This window comes from Antechinus flavipes, chromosome 3, assembly GCF_016432865.1.
Source record: "Antechinus flavipes isolate AdamAnt ecotype Samford, QLD, Australia chromosome 3, AdamAnt_v2, whole genome shotgun sequence".
Lineage (NCBI taxonomy): Eukaryota > Metazoa > Chordata > Mammalia > Dasyuromorphia > Dasyuridae > Antechinus > Antechinus flavipes.
The window spans coordinates 83,472,658-83,492,248 of NC_067400.1; the positions used below are offsets into that span (position 1 = coordinate 83,472,658).

The following is a 19,591-nucleotide window of genomic DNA, read 5'->3' on the forward strand; positions in this document are numbered from 1 at the left end:
TTTGAAACACTCATGCATATCTCTATATATACAAGATTCATTATTTATTAAGTCTATGAGAGATATGTTTGCTTATGTATATACCCAGTCTGTACCCTGTAGGTTCAAAAATATGCTATTGTTTTTTAACATGACATTTTAAAGTTCCAATAAGATTTAAGCAAATTTTCAATCTCTGATAACTTCTTGCCTCTTAACTTTCCCTGAGGATGACACTGAAAACTTTCCTAATGTAATTCAGTAAGAAAAAAATCTTTAGCATGGTTTATAAGTAAAGTTAAAGATCACAGATTAAAACTTTGAGTCAATGAGTAGGGTTTTTTCTTTATTTTGTGCACTATGAGCTAGTGTAACTAATACTTTTATTTTATTTACTTTTCTAAAAATGGGAATTAAAATTAAATAGTAATTTCCATTGATAAATGGAAAGACAGTATAATTCATCTTACTTTTCCTTGAACAAGGATTAGATCTTTTGCTACAATATTTATGTCCAGTGAAATAGCTTGATCAGAAAGACAATAGTGATAGGAATTATGGAACAAGAGAAAGTTGTTCATAGGAATGACATTTTAGGAAGCTGGGTGACTGGAAATACAAGTCTCCTCTTTATATGTGTGCCTCTGAAATTGGACATCTTTACATTTACACAGTAAATTAAAAGGGAAATGATAGTTAAAATTTGGGAAATTTGGACCCAAATCAGAAACAGTTGATTTAAGAAAAAAATTGCTACATCAAAGATGATTATTAATTTTTATCTGTACCTGTGATTTCACTGGTACTGGGAATTATCTGTAACTCAGGTCTAAGAGAGTTGCCTGGTTACAAAGGTGTTAAGCAATTTGCCCCTGATCCCACAACTAATATACATCAAAGGAAGAATCTGAATCTAGGTTTTCCTGACTTCTAGGTTGATATCTACCATATTGCCTTTCTAATATATTATATATCTTGAAATTCCTAGTCTCCTTTGAAACTCAGCTCAATGGTCCCTTCAGCTGTTGGTGTCTTCCTCTACAAGATTATCATATCTGTTTTCTATGTGTCCTGTATATCGTTATCTATGTGCATATTATCTCTCTTGTTAGAATATAAAATCTGTGAGACAGAAACTATTTTGTTTTTGTTTTTCTATTCCTGGTGCTTCTTACAGTGCCAAGCACATAATAAGTACTTAACAAATGTGTCTTGATTCATAAGTTAACATGGAAAGAATTTTTGCAAACTTTAAAATTCTATAGAAATGCTAGTTATTATTATTTATCATGATCATCCCTAAAGAGTATTTGGGGGGCATCTAGATGGCATAGTGGATAGACAACTGAAATCAAGAAGATCTGAGTTCAAATCCAGCCTTAGATACTTAATACTTCCTAGCTGTGTGTGACCCTGAGCAAGTCATTTAATCCCATTTGCCTCAGAAATTATGCTTCATTTATTTAATCTGCTTAACATATCACATTAAAAAGGATGAGTTTATGACTTTCTCCCCTTATGTCAAAACTTGAGAGTGTAGATCCCACAAGATTGCTACATCAAGATAGTACAAAATTTGGATAAGTATTTGAATTCCTTCTCTGTGACTTACTCACTCAACATGGGCAAGTCATAATTCCTTGCTGGGATTGTTTCCCCACATATAAAATTGGGGATGGATTAAATATTTTGTGGTCCATTCAACATCTCTGATCTATCTGAAAGATTTAGGAATAAAAACTACTCTCTATATGCTAACTTTATTTTTGCATAAGATACTGGGGAACAGGATATCAAGGAGGGATGTTCAAGAGATATATAATCATCTTTTCTCATGACTTTAAAAGATGACAGCATTTTTAAACAATAGTATATAGGTCAGCAATGGAATCCGGGAGTCAATAAAACTTTTGGAGAAGAAAAATTTAATGAGCAGAGAAGGATATTGATTTTTTTTGAAAGTAGAAGCTGGGTAATAGCATGTTCTTTATGCTTTGTTCAGTCTGTTGCTGTTTAATTGGTCTTAAATTAGGATGCATTATCATAAACATCAAAGAGAAGTCCCCATGTTTTATTACATTGTGTATAAAATAATTGCCCAAATGGAAATGGCTCTTATGGCATAACAATCAACCCTGGATATTGGACTGGCCATAATGATATATATATATATATATATATATATATATATATATATATATATATATGACTCTATGGTTTATGAAAAAGCTTTCTTCACAATGATCTTTTGGAGGAGAAAATGCAAATATTATTATTTCTGTTTTGCTGATGGGAAAATGGAGGTTTGGAGTCTATAACTGTCTTCTGACTTGAGATCCAATGTGATGAACTTGGAGTCAGGAAATGAGTTCAAATCCTACTTTAAAAATTTACCAATTGTGTACAGCCATTTCTTAGACTCTCAGTTTCCTCAAATAAAACAGTGATGTTAATATTTTTAAAGTGTATTTCACAGGGCTACTGTGAGAAAGTGCTTTGTAAACTTTGAAAAATGAGAATAATCATTATTTTTATTATTATTCAAGGCCAATGCCCTTTCTAATGTTCTATACTAATAATGTAGCAAGAGCAATTTACTTTAACAGATTAATATTTAATATCTTTAGACTAATGTCATCTATTTAATTATCTAAAATATACCTCTCTTACTAGGTCTGTATCCTAAAGAGATCAGAAAAAAAGAAAAAAGGACCCATGTGTGCAAAAATGTTTGTAGCACCCTTTTTGTAGTGACAATGAATTGGAAATTGAATAGATGCCTATCAGTTGGGGAATAACTGAATAAGTTATGGTATATGAATGTAATTAAATATTATTGTTCTATACAAATTGATGAGCAAGCTGATTTCAGAAAAGCCTGGAATGACTTATATGAACTGATACTAAGTAAAGTGAGTAGAACCAAGAGAATGTTGTACATGGCAACACAGGATTATGTGATGATCAACTGTGATGAACTTGGCTCTTTTCAAAAATAAGGTGATTCAAAGGCAATTCCAATAGACTTGTAATGGAAAGAATCATCTGCATTCAGAGAGAGAACTATGCATCCATTAGAATGTCATTAGAAAGGCATATTTTCACCTTTTTTGTCATTGCTAGTTTATTTTTTTCTTTCTCATATTTTTCTTCCCTTTTGATCTGATTTTTCTCATGACAAATGGGGAAATATATGTAGAAGAACTGTACATGTTTAAAACATATTGGATTACTTACTATCTAGAGGAGGGAGAGAAAGGGAGGGAAAGAAAAAATCTGGAACACAACGTTTGTCAAGGGTGAGTGTTGAAAACTATTTTCGCATGTATTTTGAAAAATAAAAAGTTATTATCATCATTAAAAATATCCTTCACAGGGGCAGAGTCAAAATATGTCATAAGGGGAAACATTTTTGCTTTAGCTCTCCAGCACACCTCCTTTACAAAAACTTATAAAATGGGCCAGCCTGAATTCAGAATGAGAAAACCAAGAAAGTCACAGTGAATCACTTTTTCCAGCTCAGGGCAGCATGGCAGGGATAAAGAGCATTCTATTGCCCAGGCTCTCCAAAAGAGAGCCAAGAAAGAGCAGCGAGGCATAAAGAAAGCACTGAGACAAAAAGCAAATCCATAGGACTCTTGAACTAGAGTTAAAAGGTGCTATCTAGAAGCTCTGTTGCCCATTACCCAGATCGAAGTCACAGAAACAGGGGGAGGAGAGTGGTCATTAGAAAGTGGGACCCTTGCTGGTACTAAACACAGAATAAGTTCCAGAAAATTAGCTGTGTAGATTTGAACCCAGCATAGAACAGTGACTCAGTTTTAACCTTTAGCCTGGTACATAAGCCTGCATTAGAAAAACTAGAGTAGAAGACCAAGACCAAAGGAGAGCCAGCAGTTCAGTCACTCTGAACCTGCAGAACCTCCCAGAGAGCTAACAGTCTACTGAAACTCAACTAGAAAACAGATCCAACTTGCAAAACTCAGATCAGGAAGACTGTGAACAGATCTCTCTCTGGATCACACCATTTTTAAAAGCATCAACAATTTGCTGGCTCAGGAAATGAACTGTGAAAGCTGAAGAAGGATATAATAAGACAAAAACTAAGCCAATCATCACACACCCACTCCCTCCAGAGATGAACAAAACCCAAGATTAACATAAAGTCCAAAGTAAAGAAAAATTAACAACAAAAACACAACCTGACAATAAAGAGCTACTGTGGAGACAAGAATACTCAAGATTCAAATTCAGAAGATGACAGTGACTTAAAAACATCTCCAAGAAAAATTCAGGTTGGAAATTCAGATCACAAGAATTCCTAGAACAGTTAAAGGAAAGGTGAAATATTATTTAAACAATTAAATGACAGCTATAGAAGAAAGGTATGAAAGAAGAAAAAAATTTCAAAAAATCATAAAGGAAAACTGCCCAGATATCTTAGAACCAGAAGGTAAAGTAGAAATTGAAAGAATACACCAAAGCTTCTTAAACTGTGGATTGCAACCATATGTGGGGTGACAAAAAATTTGGTAACAGAAAAGGTTTCTGAATGCTTCACATCCTGAAATATCAAACATTCTACCAAGATTTAATTCTTTATGTAAAAATAAACAAGCACATTCATTAGTATGCAAATTTGCTTTTGGCTTTAATAAATGGCGAAATTATATGCATACCAAAGAATCATTTTAAATGAATTTATGATTTATTATCAATAAATGTTTGCCTTGTATACTTATTTTATATACTTATATACATAACACATGCTGTAACTTAGAATTTTATCATTATCAAGAGTCTTAGGAGTATAATAATCTCAAAAGAATAATGGAAGGCTGAAGATTGCACTGGAAACAGAGGAAAAACATAAAAAGAATGGGGTAATGGTTTCACACACAAAAAAAAGGACATGCAAAGAATGGACATCAGGCAACACTTAAATGTTGCTCACATCTAAACTGGTTCAAGGAGGGAAGAATACATACATACATACATATATATGTATATGTATATATACATATACACAAGACAATATATGTGTATATATACACATATACAGAAACTCATCTTATCCAATAGAGAAGTAGAAAGGAAAGGGATTTAGAGAAAGTAAGGGAAGAAAGATAGGAGAAAACATAGCTTAAGGGAAGCAATGGTCATAAGCAAACCCAACTCATAAAAAGGGAATAGTGTAAAAAAAGAAGAAAAATGAGAATAAGAAAATAGGTTTGAGGAAAATACAGTTATTAGAACTGTGAATGTGAATGGAATGAATTCACCAATACAACAGAATAAAATGGCATAATAGACTAGAAACAAAAATCCAATATTATATTTTTTATAAGAAATGCACTTGAAATAAATATATACATAGATTTAAAATAAGAAATCTATTATGCTTCAGATGAAATGAAAAAGGCAGGAGTGGGAATGATAATCTCATACAGAACAAAAGCAAAAATAGACATAGTTAAAAGAGATAAACAAGAAAACCACATCTTGTTAAAAAGAACCATAGACAATGAATTAATATCAATACTAATTATGTATATACAAAATGACATAGCATTTAAATTCTTAAAGGAAAAATTAAATGAATTATAGGAGGAAATAGAAAGTAAAATTCTTACACTGGGAGTCCTTAGTCTATTTCTCTCAGACTTAAATAAGTATAAGTATAAAAGAAATAAGAAAGATTTTATGGAGTTGGGAAACATCTTAGAAAAATTAGATATGATAGATCTCTGGGGAATAGAAAGATATATATGATTCTCAGCTATGCATGACAGTCACAAAAATTGATGATTAAGGCATAAAAACTCACAGAAAATGGAAGTATTAAGTCATCGTTTCTTGATCATGATGCAATAAAAATTACATTCAATAAAAGGCCTTTGGAGTTTAGATTAAAAATTAATTGGAAATTAAATAATTTAATCATAAAGTAAAAGTGGGTAAAAAAAAAAACAAATCAAAGAAACAGCCAGTAATTTCATTAAAAATAATGACAAACAATGAGACAATGTACTGAAATTGGTAGCTAAAGCAGTATTTAGGAAAAATTGTATTTCTCTAAATTCTTACATATATAAAAGAAAGAACAGATCACTAAATTGAGCATGCAACTAAAAACTAGAAAGCCAACAAATGAACACTAAAAATGAATATTCTGAAAATAAGTGATGAACAAAATTGAAAGCTTAAAAAACATTAAATTCATAAATAGAACTAGGAACTATTAAATAAATAACAAAATAGATAAAACATACAATAAAAGAGATAAGCCTTTGATTATTAGAATCTTAAGGAAAAAGAAAACAAAATTACTAGCATCAAAAATAAAAAGGTGAATTCACAACCAATGGAGAGGAAGTAAAAGCAATAAAAGGCAGCTATTTTGCTCAACTATGTGCCAATAAAACTTGCATTCTAATTGAAATGGATGAATATTTACAAAAATACGAATCACCAACATTAATAGAACAGAAAAATGAATATTTAAGTATTGCTCTCTTAAAAAAAGAAATTGACCAAATCATAAGTAAACTTTCTAAGAAAAAAAAAGACTAGATGGATTTATAAATGATCCTACCAAACATTTAAAGAACAATTAATTCAAATATCATATAAACTTAAAAAAAGTATAGACAAAGAAAGAATCCTATCAAATTGCTATTATGATATAATTATAATCTTAATACTTAAACCAGGGAGATTTAAAACCAAAAAAAGAGAAAACTGTAAACTAATTTCTCTAAAGAATATTGATGCAAAAATATTGAAATACAATTAAAGAGATTATAGCAATATATTACAAAGATCATATACTGTGACCACTCTAGATTTATGCAACAAAGGTAGGACCAGCTCAATATTAGGAAACAAGTATAATTGAGCATATTAATGATAAAACAACAAAAAAAATGATTATTTTAAAAGAAGCAAAAAAACCAAATCAAACTTTTGGTAAAATACCACACCCTTTCCTGTTAAAGATAAATAGAAGAGAGCACAGGAATAAATAAGGTTTTCCACAAAATGATAAATAGTGTCTATCTAAAACCAAGAGCAAGCATTATTTATAATGGGAACAATAAGCTGGAAACCTTTCTTGTAAGATCAGGAAAGAAGAAAAGATGTCCACCATTACCATTATTATTCAGTTTTGTATTAGTAATGATAACTATAGCAATAAAAGAAAAAAAAGTGGAAGGAATAGACGAAGAAACAAAGCTATCACTTTTTACATGTATGATAGTTTACGTCGAGAACCCTAGAGAGCCAACTAAAAAAAATTTGAAACCACTTAATAACTTCAGCCAAGTTGAAGGATATAAAATAAATTCACATAAATCATCTATTCATATAAATCATCTACATTTATGTTTATTTCCAATATAATCCAGCAGGAAGAAATAGAAAGAGAAATTCTATTTAAAATAAGTACAGGAATTATAAAATATCTGGGAATATACTTTTATCAAGTATGAAAATATACTTAAGAACCACATGAACAAAATTTAAAAAAAAATTCACACAAATAAAGACAGATCTAAATAACTGAAAAATTATTAATTACTCATGGGTTGACCAAGGCAATAAAATAAAAATGACTGTTATACCTCAATTAATTTCTTTAATTCAGTGACATACCAATCAAATTATCAAAAAATTACTTTATAGAATTAGAAAAAATAACAAAATTCATCTGGAAAAACAAAAGGGTAAATATCAAAGGAATAAATGGAAAAAAAAAGTGGGAAGGAAATGAGATTAGAAGAAACAGACCTTAAACTATACCACAAAGATGTAATAATAAAACAATTTGTCACTGGCTAAGAATTAGAGAGGTGGGTCAATAGAACAGTTCAGATGTACAGAAACAAATGCACATAGTAGCATAATATTTGATAACCCCCAAAGATCCTATCTATTGGGACAAAAATGTATTATTTGAAAAAAACTGTTGGCTGGGAAATAATATGGGCAGAATCTAGGCATAGACCACTATTGCATACCACATACCAAGATAATTTCAAAATGGATACATCATTTAGATATAAAAAATGATATCATAAATTAGTAGAGTACAGAAGAAATTACCTGTCAAATCTATGAATAGAGGAAGAGTTCATGATGAAATAAGAGATAGAAAAGTTCACAGAAAGTAAAATTAATAATTTTGATTACATAAAATTTAAAAAATTTTGGACAAACAAAACCACTGCATCTAAAATTAGAAGAAAAAGAAGAAACTAGAAAAAAATTTGTAGCAAGTTTCTCTGATAAAGGTCTCATTTCTAAAACATTTAAGAACTGTATCAAATTTATAAGAATAAGAGCCATTCCTCAAATGATAAATGGTTGAGGCATATGAACAGCCCATTTTTAAAAGAATAAAATCTATCAATGATCATATTTTTAAATGACCTAAATCAATAATAACTGGAGAAATGCAAATTAAAATGACTTCTAAGGTATTTCCTCATATCCATCAGTTTGGTTAAAATGTGGGAGGGGATGTGGGAGAATAGAGACATTAATGTACTTTTCTTCCATAGATCTAAAATGATATTCAATTGGATAAATTTTAGTTGTTTTACCATTAGTGATTTGGAGCATACATGGTATGGGACAAAAAGACCTATCCAATTTGACTACTACAGAGATCACTCATAGAAAGCAGAATTATTTATTAGAATCTCAAGAAGCAGACCCCATCCTGGTCTGCAAGCCAAATTTCACAGCAGCATAGAGCCAGAGTCTTGAAAATGCTTATCGCTTTTATACATTTCAGACAAAGAACTCCCAAAATTCTACCCTCTATATGTTGTGATTGGTCACATAAGTCTAGTGTTCTCCTACTTGGTCAGTGGAATGTAGTAGACAGGATGATATACAGCTTCTTTGGCCACGTTGGACAATGGAATATAGTCCAGGCCTTATCTAAAATCATGTGACTCCGGAGAAACTGAAACTGAGGCCTATAGGCTTGATCTACTTTAGCTAACAGTCTCTGATCAATGTGTGCTGTAAGTTCTTTTCCCACACAGAATGGTTCTAGCTTATACCCATTACATATGATGCTTGCTGATGATTTTAATTAGATGCTACTAACTACTTTAAGGAAAATACCATTTATTCCTATATTATCTAGTGTTTTTAATAGGAATGGGTGTTAGATTTTATCAAATGCTTTTTCTGCATCTATTAAATCAAACCATTCTCCAATTGATAAATGGTCAAAGGATATGAACAGACAATTTTCAGATGAAGAAATTAAAATATGAAAAGATGCTCCAAATTACTATCAATCAGAGAGATGCAAATTAAGACAACTCTGAGATACCACTACACAGCTGTCAGATTGGCTAAGATGACAGGAAACAATAACAACCAATGTTGGAGGGGATGTAGGAAAACTGGGACACTGATACATTGTTGGTGGAACTGTGAATGGATCCAACCATTCTGGAGAGCAATTTGGAACTATGCTCAAAAATTTATCAAACTGTGCACACCATTTGATCCAGCAGTGTCACTATTAGGCTTATACCCCAAAGAAATCTTAAAGGAGGGAAAGGAACCCATATGTAAAAAAATGTTTGTGTCAGCCCTTTTGTAGTGGCAAGAAACTGGAAACTGAGTGGATGCCCATCAATTGGAGAATGGCTAAATAAAGTATGGCATATGAATGTTATGGAATATTATTGTTCTGTAAGAAATAACCAGCAGGATGATTTCAGAAAGGTCTGGAGAGATTTAGATGAACTGATGCTAAGTGAAATGAGCAGAACCAGGAGATCATTATACATAGCAACAACAATACTATATGACAATCAACTCTGATGGACGTGGCTCTCTTCAACAAGGAGATGATTCAAACTACTTCCACTTGTTCAGTAATGAAGAGAGCCTCTCAGAGAGAGGACTGTGGGAACTGAGCGTGGACCACAACATAGCATTCTCACTCTCTCTGTTGTTGTTTGCTTGCATTTTGTTTTCTTTCTCAGTTTTTTCTTCCTTCTTGATCTGATTTTTCTTGTGCAGCAAGATAACCATAAATATATATATATATACCCATATTGAATTTAACATATATTTTAACATATTTAACATATGTTAGACTACCTGCCAGCTAGGGGAGGGGAGGGGGGAAAGGAGGAGAAAATTTGGAACAAAAGGTTTGCAAGAGTCAATGTTGAAAAATTACCCATGCATATGTTTTGTAAATAAAAAACTTTAATAAAAAAAGAAATTATCAAGGAAAGCTACTATGATATCCCTGAACCAGAGAGCAAAGAATTCACTGATCACCTCAGGAAAGAGATCCCAAAATAAAAATTCCAAGGAACATTTTAGCCAAATTTCAGAATTATCAAGAAAAAAATACTATAAGCAGCAGAAAGAAACAATTGAAATATCAAGGAGTCACAATCAGATTATACTTGGCAGCTGCAACATTAAAGGACTGGAGTCATGGACCAAGATATTGCAGAAAGCAAAGAAGCTAGGACTACAACCAAGAATCATTTAACTCAGAAAATTAAGCATAATGCATCAAGGAGAATGAAATGGTTGTTCAGTGAAATAGAAGGATTTAAAACTTTCTTAGGATATCAGAACAAAATAAAAAATGTGACTTCCAATATCAAAACCCAAGAGAAGCATAAACAAGTAAAAATAGAAAAGAAAATATAAACAATTCAATAGAGCTAAACTGTTTACATCCCTACAGGGGAAGATGATATTTGTAATTCTTAAAAATTATATTATTAATAATACAGCTAGAAGGAATATACATTGACAAAGTATAAGGTGAATATGAGGGAATGGCATAACAAAAATTAAGGAGTGAAAAAGAGTACACTGGGGGCAGAAGGAAGGGAGAAGCAGAATGGTATAAATGATTTCACATAAAGAGGTACAAAAGACCTACTACAGTGGAGGAGAAGACTGGAGGGTGATTACTGGGCATCACTTCAACTTTAATCAGTATTTGGTCAAAGAGGAAATAATATGTACAATCAGTTGAATATAGTAATCTATTCTGTTAAAGAAGGGAAAGGGACCTGTATGTGCAAGAATGTTTGTGGCAGCCCTCTTTGTAGTGGTCAGAAACTGGAAATTGAGTAGATGCCCATCAATTGGAGAATGGCTTAATAAATTGTGGTTTATGAATATTATGGAATATTATTGTTTGGTAAAAAATGACCAACAGGATGATTTCAAAAAGGCCTGGAGAGACTTACACAAACTGATGCTGAGTGAAATGAGCAGGACCAGGAGATCATTATATACTTCAACAACAATACTATATGATGATCAATTCTGATGGAACTGGCCATCTTCAGCAATGAGATGAACCAAATAAGTTCCAATGGAGCAATAATGAACTGAACCAGCTACATCCAGCGAAAGAACTCTGGGAGATGACTAAGAACCATTACATTGAATTCCCAATCCCCATATTTTTGTCTGCCTGCATTTTTGATTTCCTTCACAGGCTAATTGTACAATATTTCAGAGTCCAATTCTTTTTGTACAGCAAAATAACAGTTTGGACATGTATACTTATTTTGTATTTAATTTATACTTTAATATATTTAACATGTATTGGTCATCCTGCCATCTAGGGGAGGGGTGAGAGGAAGGGGGTAGGGAAATTGGAACAAAAGGTTTGGCAATTGTCAATGCTGTAAAATTACCCATGCATATAACTTGTAAATAAAAAGCTATTAAAAATAAAAAATAAAAAAAAAAGAAATCTATTTTGCCTGACAGGGAAGTAGGAAGGGGAAAAGATTAAGTGTGGGGGGGTGTTGACAAAAGAGAGAGTAGATCAGGGGAAGGTGATAGAAGCAAAAAACTGGTGAGGAGGAAAAGGGTGAAAGGAGAGAAAGAATAAAGAGGAAGAATAGGATGGAGGGAAATACACAGGTAGTAACTGTAACTGTGAATGTAAATGAGATAAACTTTTTCAAAAAACAAGCTGATAGTATAGTGAATCAAAAAACAGAGTCCTATAATATGTTGTTTACAAGAAACATATCTGAAGTAGAGAAACACACATAGAATAAAGGTAAAGGACTAGAGCAAAATCTATTATGCTTCAGCAATCCTGAAATCATGCAAAGAAAAGGCAAAAATAGACTTAAGTAAAAGAGATAGGAAGGAAACTACATCTTGCTAAAAGGTAGCATAGACAATGAAGCAATATCAATAGTAAACATGGTATAGCATCCACATTTTTAAAGAAGAAGTTAATTAAGTTACAGATCACAACCAAACAAGAGATAGAGAACATTATAAAATGTAAAATAGATAATTTTGATTATATTAAATTAAAATTACTTTGCACAAACTGATGCAACTAAGATTGGGAGAAAAGCAGAAAGTTGGGAAACAATTTTTATACAAGTATCTCTGATAAAGACCTCATTTCTCAAATATGTAGAAAACTGAGTCAAATTTATAACAATTGATAAACAGTCAAAGAATATGAACAATTTTCAGATAAAGAAATCAAAGCAATCTATCTACAGGCATATAAAGAAGTTCTCTAGATCATTTTTGATTAGAGAAATGTGAATTGAAATAAATCTGAGATATCACCTCACATCTATCACAATGACTAGTATGACAAAAAGAAAATGATAAATCTTGGAAAGGATATGGGAAAATTGTTGGAGGAGTTGTGAACTTTATTCAACCATTCTAGAGAGCAATTTGGAACTATGCTCAAAGGGCAAACATACCCTTTGATCCAGCAATATTATTATTAGGTCTGTATCCCAAAGAGATTATAAAAAAGGGGAAAGGACCTATATTAAAGTATCTATAACATCACTTTTCATGGTGGCAAAATATTTGAAATTGAGGGGATGCCCATCAATTGGGGAATGGCTGAACAAGCTATGATATATAAATTTAATGGAATGCTATTGTACAATAAGAAATGATGAACCAGCAGTATTCAGAAAAACCTGGAAAGATGTTTATGAATTGATGTGAAATTAAATGAACAGTACAAGGAAAACATTTTGCACAAAATCGGCAACATTGTGTGATGATTAACTAAGAACCTAGCTCTTCTTAGCAACACAATGATCCAAGAAAAGTAAAAGGACTCATGAGGGAAAATGTTATCTACATCCAGATAAAGAACTGATGAACTTTGAATGCAGATGGAAATATATGTTTTTTCACTTTATTCTTTTTCATGGGTTCCCCTCCCCCTTTTGAACTGTTTCTTCTTCCACAACTATCACTGATATAGAAATATGTTTTACATAATAACATACATAAATGATATCAAATTACCCACCATTTTCAGAAGAGGGGAAGGAAAGAGGGGAAGAAGAAAAATTTGCAACTTAAAATCTGGCAAAACTGAATGCTAAAAAAAACCTGTCGACATATAATTAAGAGAAAATATTAAAATACTATTTTTTAAAAAAGTATTGTTCTTCAAAAGACAAAACTTTAGAGGCATCAAATAACAATGAGAAGCAAACTGCTAAAGAAGTTGAAACGCACTAAGATAACAAACTCAGTTGGGAAACTCTGGGTAATAATCATAATTAAGATGATTACTCAAGAGTTGACTGTCTTCTTATCAAGTTCCTAAATAACCTGGCAGAAAATATCTAATATAAACTATTTGACCATTTAAATAAATCTATTTTCCCTAAGTTGTATATAATACCAATTGAGGGAAAAATATTAGGCCAATAGAATTACAATAAATAACAAGTTTTTACTAAATTCAAATCCTTGTATTTAATAAATAGGAAGCATTTCTGAATACAGGAAACGGTGTGAGTGTGTGTAAATATTTTAATGGGTGGGCTGGGGAAAGAGGCTGGTTAGGATTCTATAGCAAAAAATAGTTCTGGGAGAAAATCATGAATTGAAGTAATGAAAGAAAACAGGAAGACCTGACTTTCAAGAATAAGAAAGGCTCATGGACTACTGTAAGATCATAATAGAAACACAATGACTTTACTATTAGGAGGTTTATAATTGTTGCATATATGACAGTTGCCATAAATTTATTTCAGACTAGTTCTCCCTATTTTACCCAGGGTGGAAATATAGCAGCTCTTCTTTGATTGGCATGGAAACCTTGACCTGCTCCATTTCCAATCAGGTCATTTTCCACTCCCTGGTTCTTCCTTCCATCCATCATAGTTCACCATATTAATGACACAATGTGACACCTGATCAGCTTTAGCTCTATTATAGCTTAGAATTCCCAAATTCAAGAGATCTACCATTTAACATAAAATGCATGCATGCCATACCCTTTATCAAGCCTTACCTACAACCGTATCTTAACTGCAATCCTACTAAGGGTAGATTTGGTCCAAAGTTTGAAACTTAGATTTTCCCCTAGGAATAGGATATATCTTTTTCTTACCATCCAGATCTTTTCCAGTTGTTCAATGATATCAGAAACTCCAGGAAATAAAGGTTGGCCCTGGAGCATTTCAATAAAGATGCAGCCTGCACCCCTAGAAAAGGAAAAAAAGTGAACTTGGTACCTCTGAGGACAATACAAAAATTCCAAGATGTCAGAGTTGGAAGGGACCCCAGAAGTCAAGTTCATTCTATACTGAAATGTACTTATAAGAGGTCACCTGATCCTTCTTTGAAGACTTTCAGTGAGGAAGAACCCACTTCCTTTTGAGGTAACCCATTCCATTTTGAATAGTTCTAATTATAAAATTCTTCTTTACCACAAATTAATCCAGTACTGTCCTAATTCTACCCATTTCTCTTAGTTATGCTCTCTGGGGCCAAACAGAACAAGTATAATCCCTCCTCTACAGGATAGCCCTTAAAATACTTAAAGACATTTTTTTTATATTTCCCTCAGATCTTTCTTTCTCCTTTAAAAAATATTTGTTTTATTTTAGATTTATAGAATAAAATAAACATTTTCATAACATATGACATTTTATAATATGTTCTGCTAACAAAATTTTCAGAGACAGTTATTCAAGACTACCTATTGTTAGAAATTTTGGACAAATAGCAATTATGGTAAACAAATTAAGGTTCCGTAAGAAAAAATGACTATCATGAATTTGTAGAAGCAAAGGGCATTTTTATGAAGCAATACAAAGTAAAGTGAGTGGAATCTAGAGAATAATACAGACAAAACTATAACAATGTAAATGGACAGAAGCACCATTACCACATCAAAAAACTCTGAAACAGAATATAATATGATTATAATGACAAAATGTAGCTCCAAAAAAGAGATGAAAAAGAGTACTTTTCTCCCTTCTTCATAGAGGTAGGGGATTATAGGAGTAGAACATGGGTAATTAGGTTTGTTTATATGTTGATTAGTTTTGCTGAATTTTGCTTCCACTCTCCACCAATCCCTTTCCCCATTTTAGAAATTCTTTATTATTATGTTAATTATTATTTAAATTCTTTATTATTATTAAGTGAAGAAAAAATAGTTGTTTCTTGATAATAAAGGACTTCTGTCCCTTGAAAGTTCATGTTTTAGAGAATTCTTTTGAAAAGAAAAACAGCTAGGAATACAATATGTAACAAAAATAACAAAAACAACAATAATACATTCTTCAGTTATTCAATTTCTGAGAAGAAAAACAAAATATTTAAACCAATGCAGACAAAATTAGAAGGGAAGCAATAAACTGAGGGAAAAATTTTACATTCAAGGGTTTTGATACAGGTCTCATTTCTAAAACAGATACAGAATTATCTCAGATTTATAAGAATTCAAGCAATTCTTTAATTGACAAATTGTCAAAGAATTATGAACAGGCAATTTTCAGGTGAAGAAATTAAAACAATTTCTAGTCATATGAAAAGATGCTCTAATCAGGGGTCCTCAAACTTTTTAAATAGGGGGCCAGTTCACTGTTCCTCAGACTGTTGGAGGGCCGGACTATAGTAAAAACAAAAACTTTGTTTTGTGGGCCTTTAAATAAAGAAACTTCATAGCCTTGGGTGAGGGGGATAATTGTCCTTAGCTGCTGCATCTGGCCCACAGACCGTAGTTTGAGCACCCTTCTAAATTATTATTGATCAGAGAAATGCAAATTAAGACAATACTGAGGTACCACTACACTCCTCTCAGATTGGCTAAAATAATAGGAAAAGATAATGACGAATGTTGGAAAGGATATGGGAAAACTGGGACACTAATACATTGTTGGTGGAATTGTGAACTGATTCAACCATTCTGGAGAGCAATTTGGAACAAAGCCCAAAGGACTATCAAACTGTGCATACTCTGATCCAGCAGTGTTTCTACTGGGCTTATATCCTAAAGAGATCATACTCATTCTGGGTAGTTATAATAAAAAAATGTTTCCCATAGGCCAAAAGTCACTGGAATGTTTTTATTATTAATTCTAGTTCTTCTTCTTCTGAACTTTCTGAGTGATATGGTGATTGACTACAGGAATTAATCCTTAGACATTTGAACAAGGCTCAAATAAACACATATCATCAGTCTAGGGTTTAAATGGGTTCTTTTTAATCCTCAAGAGATTTTTGTTGCATGCCTAGGAGAGGTTTGTTGCCTTTTAATGTTACTTTCTCATGATGGTAGCTGCTGGGAACTATTCATGAGGCTCTTTTGTTATAGTGTTCCTTAATCCAATTAAAAGTTTTAAACTCACTACATCTGTTGTCCTTTTTTTGGAGCTATTTGATTTTTCACTTTTCATCCAGATATTTAACACCATGAAGTTAGTTATTCAGGTACTGTCAAACATGAAGTTGTTTGTATTGGTGAGATATGGTATTAATGTTTGATAATTTTTCCATTTTCAACAAGTAGACAGTCACAAGCTCTTGGTTCTTAGTGGGGAGAGTCATGTCAAAGATAAAGTTTCCCATCAGCCAAGAGATCTGACACCTCAGGAAGCACTATCCCATAGTCTCGAGGTATCATTGATTTAGTCTATCCTTATATATAGGATATCCTCAAAATCTTAGTATCATTTTTAAGTTTTAGAAGCAATTTAAAACCATACCAAGACTTTGGGGACATCCTATATTACATATAATTCCAAAAGTGCAAATGATTACATCAATCTAAACTATATCTAACAATTATATTTTTAGCACTGGAAAAGTTCCAAAGGAAATTGTAGAAAAGATTTCCTCAATATCCTGGCATGAAAGTGCCTTCATTTTTCAGATTTATTTTTCCCCAAAGATCATTAGATACTTTACCTTTGTTATTTTTTACTTGTTCACAACAATTTTTGTTTTTAAACAAATTTCTGTTAAACTTCCCAGTCTTAAAAAATGTATTTATCATACATTTTCTCAATAGTTCCATACTAAATACTCCAAAAAATTAGGTCCAAATATAGTATCACAAAGGTTTCTTCACCATTTTCATTATCTTTCTCTTTTTTCCTCTTCCTTCTCCCCCCTTTTTCTTCCTTGTTTTATACCCATTCATTTTCCTTTTTTCCTCCTTTTTCTTTCTCATGCTTTTCTTCTTCTTTTTCTTCTCCCTTCTTTTTTTTTTTTTTAAAAAAAATCTTTCCCCTTCTTTCTTCTTTTTCTCCTCTCCACATACTTTCTCTTCTTGAATTTTCATTTCAATGGCTCTCCTACCTCTTCATATCTTAAAAGCTTCTCAGAGAATTTCTGTTTTATAGATCTACTTCTAGGGTAAGGGACAGATAAAATGTTAGTTGGCATCCAACAATAAATTCTTCCAGAAGGGAGAAATGAATTGAGTTCTTTTGTTGCTTCATTTGTATCTTTACCTTCAGCAAAAGATAATAACTCAGAAATTCTTTGCTATCTTCTTAAATTTCTCTTTAGTCTCACTGAATAAATCTTCCATTAAAAGGGAGCAACACTCCTTAAATTCCTAAGTCAAATTCTAAAGGGAGAAAGCATTTTAGGAGTTTTAAGTCTCCACATTTTACCCTCCCTTATTGCCCCTCTATCTCCATCTTGCTTGGTAAATATAGCATATGCTAAGTTGTTTCTGGGAAGAGAGGAATCAATATTTTTTTTTTTTTGGTATTGAAATGAATTTGAAATTGCACAATATGTGTAAATAGCAAAGTATTTCAAACAATAAATAATACTGCTTTTCTTCCTGTTTTTTCTTATTTTCTCTTTACTTTTGAAAGCTTGCATAACTATAATTAATTGTACATAACATACATCATAGATAATCTGAGATTTTTCAAAAAGTTCAGTAGCTGCCTAAAATTAACTATGTGTAGAGAATTTTGTATTCCAAAGCAAAAACATTCCTAAAACTCAATGTAATCTTCCTAAAATACTGTTATCCTTGCTAAAGCTTCCTAATTGGATCTTTTAGGGCCTGAAAAGGGTATCAAAAAAAGAGAAAGATACTAGGGGATTAAAGAATGCTGGGAGTGTTAGTTAAGCCAACTTGTATATGTTTAAATATTTTCTACAATCTATTAACCCGTTAAGTTTACATATACCCCACCACTGACAAGGCTGCTATGAAGTAACTTTTAAAAGACACTTCTCATTAAAATTAGTTTAAGACAAGAGTTAACACCCATTATCATATGCCTTTGCAAATGGAATTCTATTTAAATTCCATGGGGATTACATGGTCTAGTAGAATAGGATTAGGTTTTTTTTTTCTTTTCCTTCAATTAGCAATTCTCTTCTCTTTTTCTTTCCCTATTCCTCTCATGTCCTTTCCCACCCAGACTCACACTCTCCCCATAGTAAAAAGGAAAAGAAAAAAAGATCTTAATTTAAATCTAGTGTCCTGTGATTGCCCTGTTAATAAAGTTTTAATACAATAAACTTACTGGAAAAATGTTGATTGTTCTAATCCCACATTGTATTTGACACATTATGTTGTTCAGTCTTTTTCAGTCATGTTCAACTCTTCACGATGCCATTTGGGGTTTTCTTGGCAAAAATGCTGTAATGGTTTGTTATTTCCTTCTTAACTCATTTTATAAATGAAGAATCTCAAGTAAACAGATTTGCATTCAGGAAGATGAGTTTTCCTGATTCCAGGCCCATTCCTCCATCCACTGCACCTTCTAACTGCCTCAATATAGGCGCTGTCACATTATAGGAGCATAATAATAATAATAATGGCTAGATGATAACAAAACTTCAACATTTCTAGAATCTGTGATTTCATCATCCATGGATGCAAATTATAATCTTTCTATATTTCAATAAATGGGCTTTTAATCTTTATGAGTTGTTATGGTCCTAACAGTTAACACCAAGTGCATAATATTCTGAGTATAAGACTCAAAAAAAGCCTACCAACATTGTAACTGTTTTTCTCTTTCTTGTGAGAAATTGATTGTAACTCCAAATCATAATGTGACCAAAAGAGGGAACTTTAAATGGTTAGGATGGTTCTGGGTGTGCAGTACAAATGATCTCAAAATATTAATCTACAGAGACAGCTTTTAATGTCCTGAACTCAACGCTCCATCTCATAAGGTCCCCAGTTCCCAAGTTCTACAATAAAGTCACCAAAGTAGTTACCACTGTTGCATGGGGAAAATTCGTTTCTATGTTGTCTGTGAATTAGGAAGAAGGTAGGCATTATAATGTCATCTTTTCAAATCAAGAA

The 19,591-nt window shown here is 32.0% G+C and overlaps 1 protein-coding gene across 1 annotated transcript in view; it reads right to left on the minus strand.

The window, feature by feature from the left end:
- CDK15 (cyclin dependent kinase 15) overlaps positions 1-19,591 on the minus strand; it is a 136,347-nt gene that overhangs the window by 80,376 nt on the left and 36,380 nt on the right. Inside the window, exon 9 of the mRNA XM_051983770.1 lies at positions 14,405-14,498. Within this exon, the coding sequence (XP_051839730.1) occupies positions 14,405-14,498 (94 nt within the window). The remainder of the gene's footprint in view (positions 1-14,404; positions 14,499-19,591) is intronic.